Here is a 15,883-nt window from a genome sequence, read left to right as displayed (position 1 = left end):
TGATCAGCTAAACAGCAACATCAACTTGTTTAATTTCCTCAGACTGATTTCCTGTCTGCAGGAATGTTTTCCTCTCTCATCAAGGTTATTGTACCCTAAAAAAGTAGATTCATTGGCATGACAGAAGAAATAATAGCTGAGCAGATCCAGGGTGCCACTAAGATTTGAGATTGAAGGCCATCTGGGAGGGTGGGCTGCTGTAGAGGATCCATGCACCCCCTGCAGAGGACTGTTCCCTCTTCCTAAGTATGCCATGATTCAGTTTCCGCTTCCTCCTTAGTGTAGGACCTGGGAAACGGATGTTGTCAAGTCTTAGCGCACGTGAGGTCTTCTGCACACATCCAGGCGGAGGTCACAGGGTCAGTGCTGGACTCTGTGAGTCCTCAGGCTCTGGGCTTACATGGCGGCTGAACAAGCCTGGCCTGACAGGGAACAAGCAGCATTTTCATCCATCTTGCCAGCTCTCCTAACCCTTTGCCATTCCCTTATCTCCGGTTTCTTGCAAATGACTTGAAATTGAGGGTCCCATTAAGTAATTGGGAACCTGGCGGCCAGAAGTGTCATTTTCAATCGCCCATCGCCTTCAGATGGACAGGCTGTGTTCATTTATTTATTTATTTATTTGCGGGTTTGTAGAGCGCTTGAATAGACTCCCGAGGGAGTATCTCCGCGCTATTTGACTGCTGAACCTGCAGGAGATCGAATTCCAAGGCTCCAATCTAGTTCCTAAACTATGTGGTTAGACCTGGAACAAAAACGTCTTCAGCTTTTTTCTGAAGGCCAGATGATTTTCAAGCTGCCTAAGCTGGAGAGGGAGACCATTCCATATCCTTGGTCCCTTCACCGACAGGGCCTTACCCCCTTGCCTCACCCGCTTGATCCTAGGAATAGTGAGAAGCATTTGGTCACTGGACCGTAGAGCACGAGAAGGAACGTACGGTACAAACTTGTCTGCCAAATAGGAGGGACCCAAACCATGAAGTCCTTTGTGGACCGTACAACAGATCTTAAAAACAACTCTCTGACGGATGGAAAGCCAATGAAGCCTGGCAAGAAGAGGTTTTGAAGGTGTTCTCGGGGGAGCATTTAAAACCAGCCTGGCTGCGGTGTTCTGCACAACCTGTAGCCTATCCAGGTCCTCCTCATTAGCGGACAACAGGAGACCATTACAATAGTCAAGGCGACTGATAACCAACGCCTGGACCAGGGTCTTTCTAATGGTGTCTGGAAGCAATGGAAAGACTCTACGCAGCAATCCGATGGTCCGGAAACAAGATCCAACAATGTTGGTGACATGCTGCTTCAAGCTAAGTTCTTGTTCCAGACGGACCCCTAGGTTCTTGACTGTCTGCTTAGGCTCGGGGACTGGGCCTAGATCTAAAGGCCACCAGTCAGGAGCCCAGCAGATCTTAGCCTCACCGAAAAGCATAACCTCTGTCTTTGAGACATTGCACTGCAACATATTCAAAGACATCCACTGGGAAACTGCTCTCATCCCCTCAGAGAAAGAGTGTAATACCTCTGGAGTAAGATGGTCAAAGGGAAAGAGCAGCTGGGTATCGTCAGCGTATGACACTGGACAAAAACCAAAGGCTCTCAGGATATTAGCCAGGGGGGCTTCAAAGGCTGGTATGGGTCAGCCTTTGAAGGGGTCTGGTCACTGACCCTAGCACAGGGCACCCATAGTCAAAAGAATGAATGTCCACGCTCAACCTCTGGCTCGGTGGCTGGAAAGGCCTGAGGGTGCTCGATTTGGGGGTGCCCACTTTGATCTCGGTCCGTGATGGCTAGAGAGGCCCGCAGTAATTGTTCGTGGGGGAATCTGAGGACCAGATAATTACCACTGGCGCTTTTCAAGGTTTAAACTGCTCTCCGCCTGGATGAACCACAGCAAAGATCTGCTCTCTCAAAGCACAATTAGACCTAATTACATTGGAAGGACGCTAATTATCACTGGGCATCCCCTAGCACTAAAGTGCCAGCTAGCCCGAACCACTGCAGGGAGAAATCACCCACGAAGTCATCAACAAGCATTGGCAAAGCCAATAGGTTTCGCCTTTGAGAGAACTATTGGCTTAGTAAACGTTTTTTAGCCATGTTGCACAGCTGCTGTACAGCAAGGCTGAAAGTAAACTAAATAAAAGAGCTATCACGCCGTTGGCTCTGGCTGAGCCATATCATTCATTTTTGTTTCCACTTTCACGGTCCTGTGCAACATGGATAAAAAAACATTATTATGCCCAACCTGAATGGAGGAGTGGGTGGAAGAGGCACTATGGGCATAGATGGTGACTTAAGAACTAAGATACCAGGCTCGAGTCTTGGCTGCACCTCAATATCCTGTGATTCTGGGCAAATCACTTAAACATCTGTGCCCAAAAATAAAATGAATATATATATATATTGTTATGAGTTTTATATAGCCCAAACTCGACCCGAAGGTATCAGAGCGCTTTACATGGCACCGGTGGCATAGACATATCCATGTTTTCTTTTGTTAGACATGGGGAGATTACGTGATTTGCCCTGGATCACAGGATATTGAGCATCCCTGCCGAGTCTCGAACCAAGTTTCCCAGCTTCGAAGTCGACCACTCTAGCCATTACTGGTGCTCATGTAAAGTGCTCTCAACACAACGGGGGCTCAAGAAGGAATCTATATCAAGGGTGCCCTCAGTCAAAAAACTCTACAAACAAAGAAATCTTTGAGAATAATCACACAATATACACAATTCAAGAGGAAGCCCCTGACATCTATGTTTATTGATAGGGGAGGTTACTGTTCCAATTCCCCTTTGGAAACTATCCCAGTGCCTGTATGTGATACTTTGGTCAGGCAAAGTGACAGAGCACATTCACATCAATCCTACTCATCAAGATTGTGCACACCAAACAAAGTCTTGACGATCGCAGTGACTTGCTCAGACCTTCCGAAAAGCTTCGACTTTTCAGCTTGCCTTCCTATACTCCGAGCTAATGTCCCTGCCAGCAACAGTGACTCGTCCTGACCCTCTAACCTGTCCAGACTCTCAATCCCATCTTGGTTGTTCCTTAAACGGGCGAGCTTTCTTGAATGGATTACATTTGACCCCTCACACAGTCTAAATGCTATCAGCCCTTATATTTGCGACTTCTATTTTCTGACTAGTGACTTGTGCCTTAAGCTGTAACGGACAAACTCTTATGCCTTGAAAAAGCCCGAAGCCTGCACACCACTTTGGGCTAAACACGTGTCGATTGTCTTTTTGCACATTCTCTGCTTACAATAAGCACAAAATTAAATAGAATCTAAAAAATTCAAATCAATGACCAATCTTTCTTTTTCCATTAGGGAATTCCAAATGAAACTATAAGATTCCTTCCAGCTCTGTCTGTCTCTCTAAAACACATCTCGAAGTATGCCGGCCAAAAGCCACGAGTTTCATACAATCAGTAATAATTAAGAACTTCAATTCAAGTTTGATGCACCTCAAAAGTGACGTCCAAGTACATAATAATATATATATAAAGTTGCTGATGGCTCCTCTGCCTAAACAGATGTGCTTTCGCACCATATCCTCACCAAAGGGCATTGACCAAACCAGTAGGTCCCAAAGGCGAGATTTATCGGATTTGCCAATGTTTGTAATTATATATCAGCATCATGCCTGCCAGAGACTAGTTATCAGGTACTCTTCCAGACTTAATTTATGCGCAAGAGGAAATAGAACAAGCATTTGCAATGCAATAGGTCTCGCAATTGCGAGAGTTTGAGCTATTGGCATTGTAAATGACAATGCCTTTTATTTATGTCTTTAAAAACCTGCAATAATAAAAGGCATTGTCATTTACAATACCAATAGGTCAAAATTTCTAAAATGCGAGACCTATTGCATTGCAAATAGTTGTTGTTTATAAATGACCCATGCTGCGCTTTCATGTTAATAGCGGCCACGCCCCTTTCTTTAGATGAGCCGAATCTAAAGAAAGGTCCATTGCAGCCATTAAAGAGAAAGCGCGGTATGGGGTGCTTTTACCAAAAAAAGCATTTGTTTGTAAACTTGACAAACAAATGCTTTTTTTGTAAACGCCCCGTGAGAGCCCGCATGATGCGCTGAATGCGCTGAATGTTGCAGGAAAGCATGTAGTGCCTGCAGTGGGAGAAACGCATTTAGGAAAATAGTGCTTACAGACAAAATAAGAGGTACCATGCAACAACTGAAGTAAAAGAGCCAGTCCTCATGGGAGGTTACAAATAAAGACAAGGCAGTAATAAGGAGGGACAAACAAGCCTCCTAACGAAGCCAGCATTTACGAAGGACAATGACACAAGCCAATGACGAATATGGGGGGAGAGTGGGCGCGGCTTCAAGTCCATACTACAATACAGCATGGCACGCAGAGTCGCGCACGCGCTGCCCAGGCTCGACCTTAAAAGGTGTCTATTACGAGGATAATAGCTTATCATCGAATTTCAGACCAATTAAACACAAGAATTATAATAATTATACTGCCTAGAAGTTTATCCCTATTTAGGTGACTAGCTGAATGCCCTCGTTTTCTACATAAATATGTGGTGGTCCATAAGAGATTTCTAAAAATGTGTGGCTTCCCGCTTGTAGATCCCACAACTGTCATGCATCTTTTGTTTTAAAGCTCCTTTTCCTTTTCTTGGATAAACCCAACATCATCTCAGTGTTGGCTGCAGTGTGATCGCGTCACCAGGTGAGAATGTAGGCGAACAGAGTTAGAAGTGGTAACAAAGGGAGAAGGCAAGAAGAACACCCAGCAGAAGAAAAGAGAAGAGAGATGGTGCAGAAGGAGCCCCTGAGGACAGTATGAAAGCAGGTGATTGCAGGTTGAGTCACTAGTAGAAATGAGAAGAGAAACAGCAGGCGATGGAGCCACCAAGGGCAGTGTGGAAGGTGGCGGAGGCAGATGGAGCATTCAGGTAAATGCCAAGGAAGGCTGAAGTAGATAGGGAAACATAAAACTGTCCAAAGAGAGGCATGGGCAGTGAGAGCAATCAGAAGTTATAACCAAGAATAGGAGGTAAATATAGCTTTAGGCACTATCCCAAGAGAGGTGGAGGCAGATAGGCCAATCAGAGCATTTAGTACTGAGACACCATGAACCATTTGCAGAGGTAGGAGCATGTAGCTAGTGTACAGACGGCTTAAGGAATACCTGATATTTGTCGGGGTCTGCACCACCCGCCTGGCCCACAAAGAGGCCTGACCCATCCTCCAGTTCCATCTCATCCGGTGAGCGCTCGAAGCGGACCCTCTCGAACTCATCGCAGTCCAGGAAGAGGACCACTTCCTCATCCTCTACTTTGATGGCAAAGCGTGTCCACTGGTTGACCAGCGATGTGACCGTGAACGTGGCAGCTGCGTAGGATGTCTGCGAGCCAGGCTCTGTATAGAAGAAGATGATCTGCTGCTTCCCGTCCTTCACCTCGGAGAGTTTCACGCCCACGTAGATGATGGACTGGGCGGCATCAGTGACAGCAAAAAGCATACCCGGCTTCGAGGTGGTGGGTTGGACATGGAAGAGGAGTGAGAAGTCCCGGAAGAAGGGGCTCGGCAGGTGGTAGCGGGCCACCTGCCCAGTGTTGGCATCAGGACCGAAGACATAACCAGGGCTGTTGTCTGGACCGAAGATTTTGACGATCTGATCGGGTGGTGGATCGCCGATGAGTTGCAGGAGGCCAACGTCTTGGCTCAAGATCTCTGTGAATGAGAAGAAAACCCAAATGAGTTATGGTAAGGTATGCACAATAATAGTAACGACACAGGCTCAGTAGCCTTTCTCCTCCACCCAGGATGTCCCTCTTCACTAAGAAGAGTATGCAAACTTAAAAAGGCAATAGCGATCTCACCGATAGCACTTATTCAGGTGTGCAGAGGGCGGTGAACCAGCAGAACAGCACAAATCTCACTCCTAGCACACATGAGGTGGGGAAAGGTTATGACCATGCAGAGAAAGTACAGATTTAACTCACTGCTCTCCAAGAATAAGTGATCTTACGGGTATCGCACAGCTCTCACTTATAGTCCACGTTAGTTGGTGCATGGAAAGAGCCCTGACCTTGCCCATATAGTACTTACCATTAGGAAGCCGAGTGTCAGTGATCATGCTGGAAGACCAGTGACCTCATCCATAGCACACACTACAACACTCGCTCGTAGCACAGGGGTGGGCCAGTGACCCCGCAGGGAGTGCACAGATCTCATTCATACCTTACATCAGGCAGGGAAGGGTCAGTGATCCTCCAAGCAGAGCACAGAATTCACATGTAGCACAGTCTAGGTGGGGGAGGGGTAAGTGGCCATGCAGGAAAAAGTACTGATTCCACCTCCAGCGCAAACCTGGCAAGGAAGGGTCAGTGGCCATGTAGGAGGAGAAGAGATGTAACTCCTAGCAAGCACTAGGTTGGGAAGGGTAAGTGAGCCTGCAGGAAGCGATCAACGTTGACTCATATTATTGTGTTCGATTCTGTCCGGGTCTATGATTGTTATGTGATGATATCTTATAGGATTTTATCATTTTATGAATTATATTGCTTGAATTGCTTTTTAATTGTATGTACTTTTATGGCAGTTTTTACTCGCCGAATAAAGTTCTTGAATTGAATAGAATTGAATTCGCTCATATTAGGTCATAGGTCAGGGGACATTGAGGAAAGAGGGTCTTCCAATGATAAATAAATACTAAAACGTTTCAAGAAATAGTCCTGCACGATTTGCATACATCTTTGATCTGTGAAAGAGGGACCTGGAGGGAGGGCTCCTGACCTCTTGTCGGACATTAAGAGAAAAAAATTCCTTAGAGAAAGAAAGCACAGTTGCATCACACACTGGGCAAATACAAGCAGCTTTTGTTCCGTGAGGGCATTTCAGCTGGTGTGCCCTTCAGAAAAGGAATAAGTTTCACTGCACAAATCTGCTCCAGAATCCAGTAGAAGCTTACCCAGTGGCAGCTCTGAGCACATGTAAAACATAGGCCCCTTTTCAGGTGCCACCACCCCAACGCTGTTCTCTGTGACACCAAACTCCCCCTTCATCATGCCACAACATGGATGCGATTTTCTCCCCTTTATTTATTTATGGTTATAGTACATTCTGGCTTTCGTGGAACTCTTTACCATTTAATCAGCATGAAAAAGCCTTATTTAAAAAAAATACATTTCTACCCTGGTCCATGCTGCCTTTGCATCTCTGCCGACTGTTCTTGGCTTCTCCTCCCCTTGTCCTCAATTGCCCTTCCATCTGCCCCTAAAACATCTGTGAAGTCCTCTCCCACCACGGGGCGACCCCTCCGCCCACCCCTCTTCTCCAGCCAGGCCCCCTGTTATCACGGAGTCCCTCAGGTCCTTAAAGGGAATTGGTACAGTCCCTCAGGACTGTTTTGTGTTTGTTTTCAGATCTCAAAACCCTGGAACGAATGTGAGTTTTAAAGAATGCATCCAGCTTGCTTCCTTTCTCCGCTGCAGATGTTCCATGAAGGGCCCAGTGTCTCCGCGCTCGGGACTCCGAACATCTGGGGTGGCTGTGCCTTGGCATAGAGCATGCCAACCCACCCTTCTCTAGCCTGCGTTGGTACCTCAGAGAGGGTTCAGCACTTCTCTCTGGAATGAATCAACTCTCTCTCATTCATGCAGCCCCCTCACCACTAGAACTGTCCCGATCACGCAGGGCCCACTCATACCTCACCCCATACCGACTGTATCAGTAGCTCCAAGTGGGCTCAGCAGTATTTGTCTGGGATCACACAAGTGCATCACACTTTCAACTTTCTATTGTACCCTAAAATGGAAGACCTGATCACTCGGAGGTTCACTCCCACCTGTACTTCAAAAACCAAGGGTGTCTACCCAGGGCACAAGTCCTAAAAAAAGAAGTGGGGAGGACGCTGTTGCCGGAAGTGACGTCACGACGTCACTTCCAGCGGAGTGGAGAAGTGTGGCTCAATGGTTAGAGTGGCAGACCCTGATGCAGAGGTCTAGCCCGGGACCAGGGTTCAATTCCCCGCCTCGGCGGGCTTGGGCTCAAAATTCCATGGACCTGATAATTCTCGCCTCAGTGCCTATTCCAAGCATGGAGTCCCACTCTGCAACTCTGGGCAATAGCTTGCTTAATCTCCACAACGGCCCCCACAACGCTAAGGATGACTGGCCTCCACCTTGGGGGTGCCCAGGATTGGACGCCCCACAGGGAAAGCCAGGATGGGTTCCACAGCGGTATTCGTACAAGCGCCTTGAGACCCTTGCGGGTGAGTAGTGCGCTATACAAGTATCAATTTACGACAGGAAGTGACGTCACGAAAGGTGGCCTGCACCATCGGACTCATTGCCTCCCCTCGCTCGCCCCTTAGATGCGATTGCATCTGCGAAGCCAGTGTGTGTGCTGTGTCCTGTGAGCTTCGATCTCGTCCCAGAGAGGGCAAAGAGTGAAGTCCAGCTGTTTGGCAGTGGGGACGGTGTCCACCCAGTGAAATGAGTGGGGGGACGCCGTCCCCCTGCGTGGTACCCCGACTCGAGCCCTGTGACATACCAGAGATCATTAGACACAACAATACCAGCAGGGACACGGGAGACCAATGCACAATTTCATTCACCCAAAGACTCTAACAGACATCCGCAGATCAAAGACACATAGATGCTATCAGAAACGCAAATGACGATATACAGGGGCACATTAAAACACCTTGGATGGGGCAACCTGGCAGTGCTCGAAGGGCTGGTCTGGCAGATGAGTGTATGGGCTGGTTTCCCGGCTGCTTGTGGGCCTGTTTTATGGGCAGGCGGGCTGGTTTTTACAGCTTATTTCCCTGATATAACCACAAACATTGCCTGCAGCGAGCACAAATGCATACTGTCTCCCATCCCTTGCAAAACACATACACAGATTGTCTTTACAAGTTTAACACTGCCCACATTTGCAAATGTGTTCCACATTGTAGCTGTCTGTCTGAGTCGATAATGTTCACTTGGATCCCGGGTCTATGTTCTTTCCCAGTCGGATACTCTGGCAATAGGGGAATAAAGACTGTCAGAGCGAGCAGGAAGAGGAGACTGAGCTGAAAATGGGGGGAATCAGTAACAATGAGAAAGGTTAATGTTTTCCAAGGCTGTCCCTGCAGATTCCCTTGCATGTGAGACCCAGTGTCAGGTCATGAGAACCAAGACACAGGCCAGCATTGCGGGGATTAGTGGAGAAGGGAGTGTGTGGAGGGTAGAGCATGGGTTGGGGGGGGGGGGGGGTTAGAGGCCTGTGGTTACATTATATTGTGCCTGCGACGCGAAATGAGGGTCATTTAAGGCCACACAAAGTCGCCTGGTGAAGTACCAGAGCCACAGGCTCCCAGAATAAAGCACTCCCTGCTGTCCTTATGTACCAACACCTATGATGACATACACATGGGCACCACCAATCACAGACCCTTTTTGGATTCATGTGCCTTGATGAATAAATTTGGACTTGAAAATACCCCGTCGAGCGTCACCGGAGCTCCCTTCTTGGACCGAAGAAATGTAAGTTGTGTTCTTTCTTTGCTACACCAGGAAAACTTGAAAGCATTGACCAGACGGTGAGAAGAAGATCTACAAGGTGCTGTACGTGCAGTGAAGGCGGGGAGCTGCAGTTCTGGGGTCTGCTGTAGTGTCAGCTCATGACGGGTGCAGCTGCAGTCTTTTAGGAGAAGACACAAATCACCCTCTGAAGTGACCTAGAAACGACTACTGAGCTGTGCGGATCCAGCACAACACTAGCCTCTAACTTTAGAGAACATCATAGACAAAAACTGAATGTGACAAATGGAAACGCTTGTGTTTCGAATATGCAAAGCCACATACCATTCCATTATCATTTTGCTAACTGTGCCATTATTGACAGGGACCAACCAGATGTAAATCAGTTTAGGCCCCACCCCATTAGGAGCAGTCAAGCGCCAACTGCCAGACCACATCCCTCTGACATGGAGCACAGGCAGCCCCATATGTATTTTGTGGTTGTTGGGCCTCAGACAACTTAAGTTACTTTGGCACAGAGCGATACAGACCCCACGCCTGGAACACTCAAGCCACCAAGGAGGGTCACCGAGAAAAAACAAAAGTGATGGTTGGAAAAGCTTGCATTAATCTTACCTTATCTTTAGAGTGCCTGCATCGTGTGACACCATTGTTGCGCTCATAAGGTGCCCACAACCCTTATGTCACTGATACTGTGCATCTGCAAGTACCCAAAGCAGATGAAATGCTGGCACGGGGCATGACAGTGTCCACCGCCCGCCTTCCATTGGTTCAGTGGTTTCACAGTACCTTCAGCTGATTGGATACTGGTGCAGTGCCTCATCAAAATGCCCACAGCTCGTCTCCCATTGGTGCACTTGTTGCGCAGTGCTCGCAGTAAACATGCCACTAACGTACCCCTTACAGTACCCACAGAATATACCATAATGGTGTAGTGCCCCTCCTGCAGCTCGCCCATCTTTCCTGCAGCCACAGTCAGTTTGCCTCTGGCGTAGGACCCTTCACAGAGCCCACATCTGACATGATAGCTCTGCAGTAGATCTTTGTCAGGCCTACATCCCATCAGCTATTGTTGCAGTGGGTTTCCAGAGGCCCCAGCTAGTGTTACACTACAGCAAGGCTCCTCACTTCACGCTGCCTGGGGCAGGTGTGCCACTGGTAGGGAAACATCCTTTACGACGCAACTTTTATCACGCAGTGTCTTTACAACGCAGGTTTTTCAACACAAGTCATTACAACGAATTGCGCTGGGGGGCGCTCTAGGATAGGCAATAGTTTAATTTACTATCCAACACCTTCTCTACTATCCACGGGGACTGGAGTTGGAATAGTAAATTAAACTATTCACTATCCAGCGCCCCCCAACGCAAGTCGTTGTAACGACTTGCGTTGAAAAACCTGCGTTGTAAAAGCGTGCGTGGTAAAAGCATGCGTTGTAACAACGTTCATCCCACTGGTACATTGCCTCACAGTGACTACCGTTTACAGGGCACTGGAGAAGAGGGCTCCCTCACTGTGCCCACCACTCACATGTCACTGCTGTGGTAGTTCTACAGTACTTAGAGCTAATATGATCCTGGTGCAGTTCCCCATCAGAGTGATCTCTGCCTTGCGTGGTGGTTTCACTGTAGATGCAATCACTATGACACAGGTGCAATGCCCCGGCACAGGACCCATGCTGACCCGCATGCATTGCATAGTGCCCTCTGAAGGTAAGATACTAGTGCACCGCCACGCTTCTGTCAATGCTGTGCAGGATTGGGATAAAGCACTTGCAGATGAAACGCAGCATTGAGGGGAAAAAAGGGAATACATGAAGTGCTGCTCGCGGTGGCCGCATCATTTCACTGGTGTGTGCATGGGTGACGTCTGCATGTGTATGCATCATTACGCCTGTACATGTCAGCTTAATGACCTGGCTGCCTTTTCTTTCCTTCTTTTTTAACAATCCAAGACTGCGAACAACTCTTGGATCAGTGATTAAAAAGTGTTGGTTTTTTTAAGTGCGGAATCTGTAATCAGCATAGCATTAAATAGCAGCTGCCAGCCATCCAAATTAAATAAATAAGTAAAGTAATGGCCCGCAAGGGGGAGTAACAGAGGAGCATGTGGGGGGAAGCACTGGGGAGCAAGGATTAAACAGCATACAAGGAAAGTTGGGTGGGAGATAAAGGAGGGGAGAAGCAGCACACGAGGGAAAGAGTTACAGGATGCGCAGGTGCTTGACTTGGGTACACGCACACAAGAGAGAGCAGCACACACAAGAGGGAGAGCAGCATAAAGCGCAGAGTGTGCATTTGGCATGAGGATAAGCACACGAGGGACAGAGATGGAAAACACATGCACTCTCATGGAGTGCTTAACCAACAAGAAAAAAGTAATTCCCTAAAGGTGAGCAGTGGAAGGACACAAGCGAGCGAATAAAAAAGAAGGGTAATAGACTACTGCAGGGAAAGGTCAAACACAAGTTGGACAAAGTGGACAAGGAAAGCCAATAAGAAGCATTCAAATAGAAGTGACACTAAAGCCACCCAATGCAAGCAGTGGGTGGGCTCAAAGCCCAATCTATAGCCTTCATTTAGCCCACAATAGGTCTCGTGCACCCAGGCGCTAAAAGCTGCTGATCAGCGAGACTTAAAGTGCAAACACTCTGTGCATTATCGAAGGGTGGAGCTGCATTTGCATTTTGGAGACAGGCGCCTCTTAAAAACTTCTTTCTCACACGATCATAATCGCCCGCAGGCTGGAGGGTCACCGTCAACAATCTGCTATTGTGGGGGCTTTGGCAGCCCCAGACGTGAGCTCATTCCTCTGCCACAGAAGTCATGCCAGTCTCTCAAAGCGCGACTGATTGAGGGTTAAGCAAGCAGCTGTGTCCAAGTGTGCGGATGGACAGCGCTGAGAGGCAGGCCAAGGACAAATCCGGACCCTGGGGGTCAAACTAGGCAATCTAGAGGGGATCCTGTCCAAGGGCGTCTCCATCAGAGGGGGCTGGGGGGATCACAGCCTTTCAAGGAGGGTTGGGGCAGGGTCGGACCGGAACAGAAAATAGGCCCAGGCACCAAAATAAAAGGGCCATCATTAGTGAATTAGATAGCTAGAAAAGTGGCCCATACTTGCAAACTGAGGCAGTTTTGAACTTTGTAAAGACACGCTGTATAAGAGTTTTGCAAGATATGGAAGACTGCATGGGTTTGAAGTTGCTGCAGCAAATGTTTGCTTTAATGTCAGGGAATTCGACAGTAAAAATTGGATCAGCAGCCCATAAAAAAGCCCACAATTATCTAAAAACACAGTCCATACATTGTCCTGTCAGACCAGCCATCGGGCACTGCCTGATTGCCTTATAGGTCAGTCCGACCCTGTATTGGGGTAAGATTAAAAACATTAGGATCTCTTGTGGATGAACCTCTTCTATTGTGGTGTCTATCAGCTATGCCACAGTCTAGTGCTTGTTGATAAAACAAAGCCCGCTTTCTGCCTGTTTTTGTGCTCAGACATGCTGTACCACTTCCGGTGTTCTCTCTGGTCCTGTGCTCTCTGTAAGCTATATTACAGCTACCTTACTCGTCATGTAGTGCTGCTATACACACTGGCCCTGTATTAGTACTCCTGTACCCACTGCCGGCAAACCCACTACTGCTGTACTCTTTATAGGCTATAATAGTGTTATTGCACCTTATGCAGGCTCTGGTTCTGCTGCTGTGCCCTGCAGGACTTAGAACTGTTCCTGTGCCCTCTGAAGGCAACACCCCTTCTTCTGTGCCCTCTGAGGGCTATACCACGACACCTGTACCCTTGTGAGGCTCCTGCAGTACACCACTACTACACGGCCCCCTGTAGCAATGCTCTGTTATTTCTGGGTCTAAATGCCTGCTTCTGGATCTCTGCATGTTATAGCCCTGCTCCTATGTCCCGCGCAGGCTATAGCAAGTCTCCCCTGCATCCTATTGCTACCTTGTTGCACCCCCCCCCCCCTTGATAGGTTTTAGCACTGCTCCTGTGTCCTATGCAGGATATAGCACTGCTCCTGTGTTCAGCGCAGGCTATAGCAAGCCTCCCCTGCATTCTATTGCTACCTTGCTGCCCCCCCCTGATAGGTTTTAGCCCTGCCCCTGTGTCCAGCGCAGGCTATAGCAAGCCTCCCCTGCATTCTATTGCTACCTTGCTGCCCCCCCCCCCCCCTTGATAGGTTTTAGCACTCCTCCTGTGTCCTATGCAGGGTATAGCACTGCTCCTGTGTCCTATGCAGGATATAGCACTGTTCCTGTGTCCTATGCAGGGTATAGCACTGCTCCTGTGTCCTATGCAGGATATAGCACTGCTCCTGTGTCCTATGCAGGATATAGCACTGCTCCTGTGTCCTATGCAGGATATAGCACTGCTCCCGTGTCCTATGCAGGATATAGCACTGCTCCTGTGTCCTATGCAGGATATAGCACTGCTCCTGTGTCCTATGCAGGATATAGCACTGCTCCTGTGTCCTATGCAGGATATAGCACTGCTCCTGTGTCCTATGCATGATATAGCACTGCTCCTGTGTCCTATGCAGGATATAGCACTGCTCCTGTGTTCAGCGCAGGCTATAGCAAGCCTCCCCTGCATTCTATTGCTACCTTGCTGCCCCCCCCTGATAGGTTTTAGCCCTGCCCCTGTGTCCAGCGCAGGCTATAGCAAGCCTCCCCTGCATTCTATTGCTACCTTGCTGCCCCCCCCCCCCCCTGATAGGTTTTAGCCCTGCCCCTGTGTCCAGCGCAGGCTATAGCAAGCCTCCCCTGCATTCTATTGCTACCTTGCTGCCCCCCCCTTGATAGGTTTTAGCACTCCTCCTGTGTCCTATGCAGGGTATAGCACTGCTCCTGTGTCCTATGCAGGATATAGCACTGTTCCTGTGTCCTATGCAGGGTATAGCACTGCTCCTGTGTCCTATGCAGGATATAGCACTGCTCCTGTGTCCTATGCAGGATATAGCACTGCTCCTGTGTCCTATGCAGGATATAGCACTGCTCCCGTGTCCTATGCAGGATATAGCACTGCTCCTGTGTCCTATGCAGGATATAGCACTGCTCCTGTGTCCTATGCAGGATATAGCACTGCTCCTGTGTCCTATGCATGATATAGCACTGCTCCTGTGTCCTATGCAGGATATAGCACTGCTCCTGTGTCCCATGCAGGATATAGCACTGCTCCTGTGTCCCATGCAGGATATAGCACAGCTTCTGTGTTGTAAGGAGATAATAGCACTGCTGTCCTTGAAGGCTATAATATTGCCCCAATGCATTCTGTTGCTACGTTGCTTCTCCCGTGCCTCCGCAAGCTATAGCACTGCTCCTGTGGACCATGGAGTATAAAGCATCCTTGTGAGGCTTCTGCAGTATTCCACTACTTCTGGGTCTCTGCAGGCAATACCACTGCTCCTGTGCCCCTGCAGGCTATAGCACTGCACCTATGTCCCATGCAGGCTATAGCAATGTTCCTGTGCACTCTATTGCTACATTGCTGCTCCTGTGCATCCGCTGGATTTATCCATGCCCCTATGTCCTATGCAGGCTAAGGCACTGCTCCTGTGTCCATGGAGGATGCAGCAGTGCTACTGTGTCTTTGGAATATATAGTACAGCTCGTGGCCTATGCACACTAAAGCCCTATACCTGTGGTTTCTGCAGGGTTTTTTGCTGCTTGTGTGCTTCTACAGGCTATAGCACCGCTCGTGTGTACTATGCAGCCACTTCCTTACGACAGCTGAGTCCGGTTTCCCAGCTATATCACCCCAAGGCTTTTCATGAGGTCTTCGGTGTGCATTGAATTTAGGGTACTCTGCCTTGAGGAGACCTACATCAGTTTACATTCATTTGTTTTATAGCACAACCTTTCCCTTTGTACAAGGGAGCATTCCACTGATATTGACAAGCTGTTAAAACAACGAAGTTGCAACCCTCAACCTAGAACAGAAAAAGACAAAATAAAACGAGTTGTCCAAAGTCACTATAGGTCAGTGACAGAAAATGCATCACATTTCTCATGGCTCAAGGCTCAGACACCAGCACCTCCTGCCTGGGCCATGGGGAGGTGGACCTGGTCCTGCTCTACCACAAGGATCAAACGAAGAAAGGTGAGTCACTCGGAGCCTCGACTGGTCTGAGGACCATCTCTTCTGGGCTCTCGTGGGCACTGACGGATACAGTGGACTCACTTCAGGTCAATGCGGAAAGTGGAAGCTATAAACTTAACAGTCAAATATCTGCCTTTGGCAGTCACTGGGCAGTCCACATAAGTGGAAGGAGCATGACCTCCAGACAAAGCAGCGATCTAAACATACTGAGAGAGGCCAGAGCTTGGCGGGGGCAGAGTTGTCTTAGATTCAGGGATAATG

General features: G+C 48.5%; 1 protein-coding gene across 4 annotated transcripts in view; it reads right to left on the bottom strand.

Moving 5' to 3' along the window:
• COL18A1 (collagen type XVIII alpha 1 chain) overlaps positions 1–15,883 on the bottom strand; it is a 170,418-nt gene that overhangs the window by 137,213 nt on the left and 17,322 nt on the right. For all 4 annotated transcript variants that reach the window (XM_086956227.1, XM_086956226.1, XM_086956228.1 and 1 more), the window contains exon 2: positions 5,167–5,711. In XM_086956227.1, the coding sequence (XP_086812353.1) occupies positions 5,167–5,711 (545 nt within the window). The remainder of the gene's footprint in view (positions 1–5,166; positions 5,712–15,883) is intronic.

The sequence above is a fragment of the Lissotriton vulgaris genome, chromosome 2_1 (assembly GCF_964263255.1).
Source record: "Lissotriton vulgaris chromosome 2_1, aLisVul1.2, whole genome shotgun sequence".
NCBI classification, from domain to species: Eukaryota; Metazoa; Chordata; class Amphibia; order Caudata; family Salamandridae; genus Lissotriton; species Lissotriton vulgaris.
The sequence above is the reverse complement of the archived record's forward strand: the minus strand, read 5'-3'. Positions and strand labels throughout refer to the sequence as shown.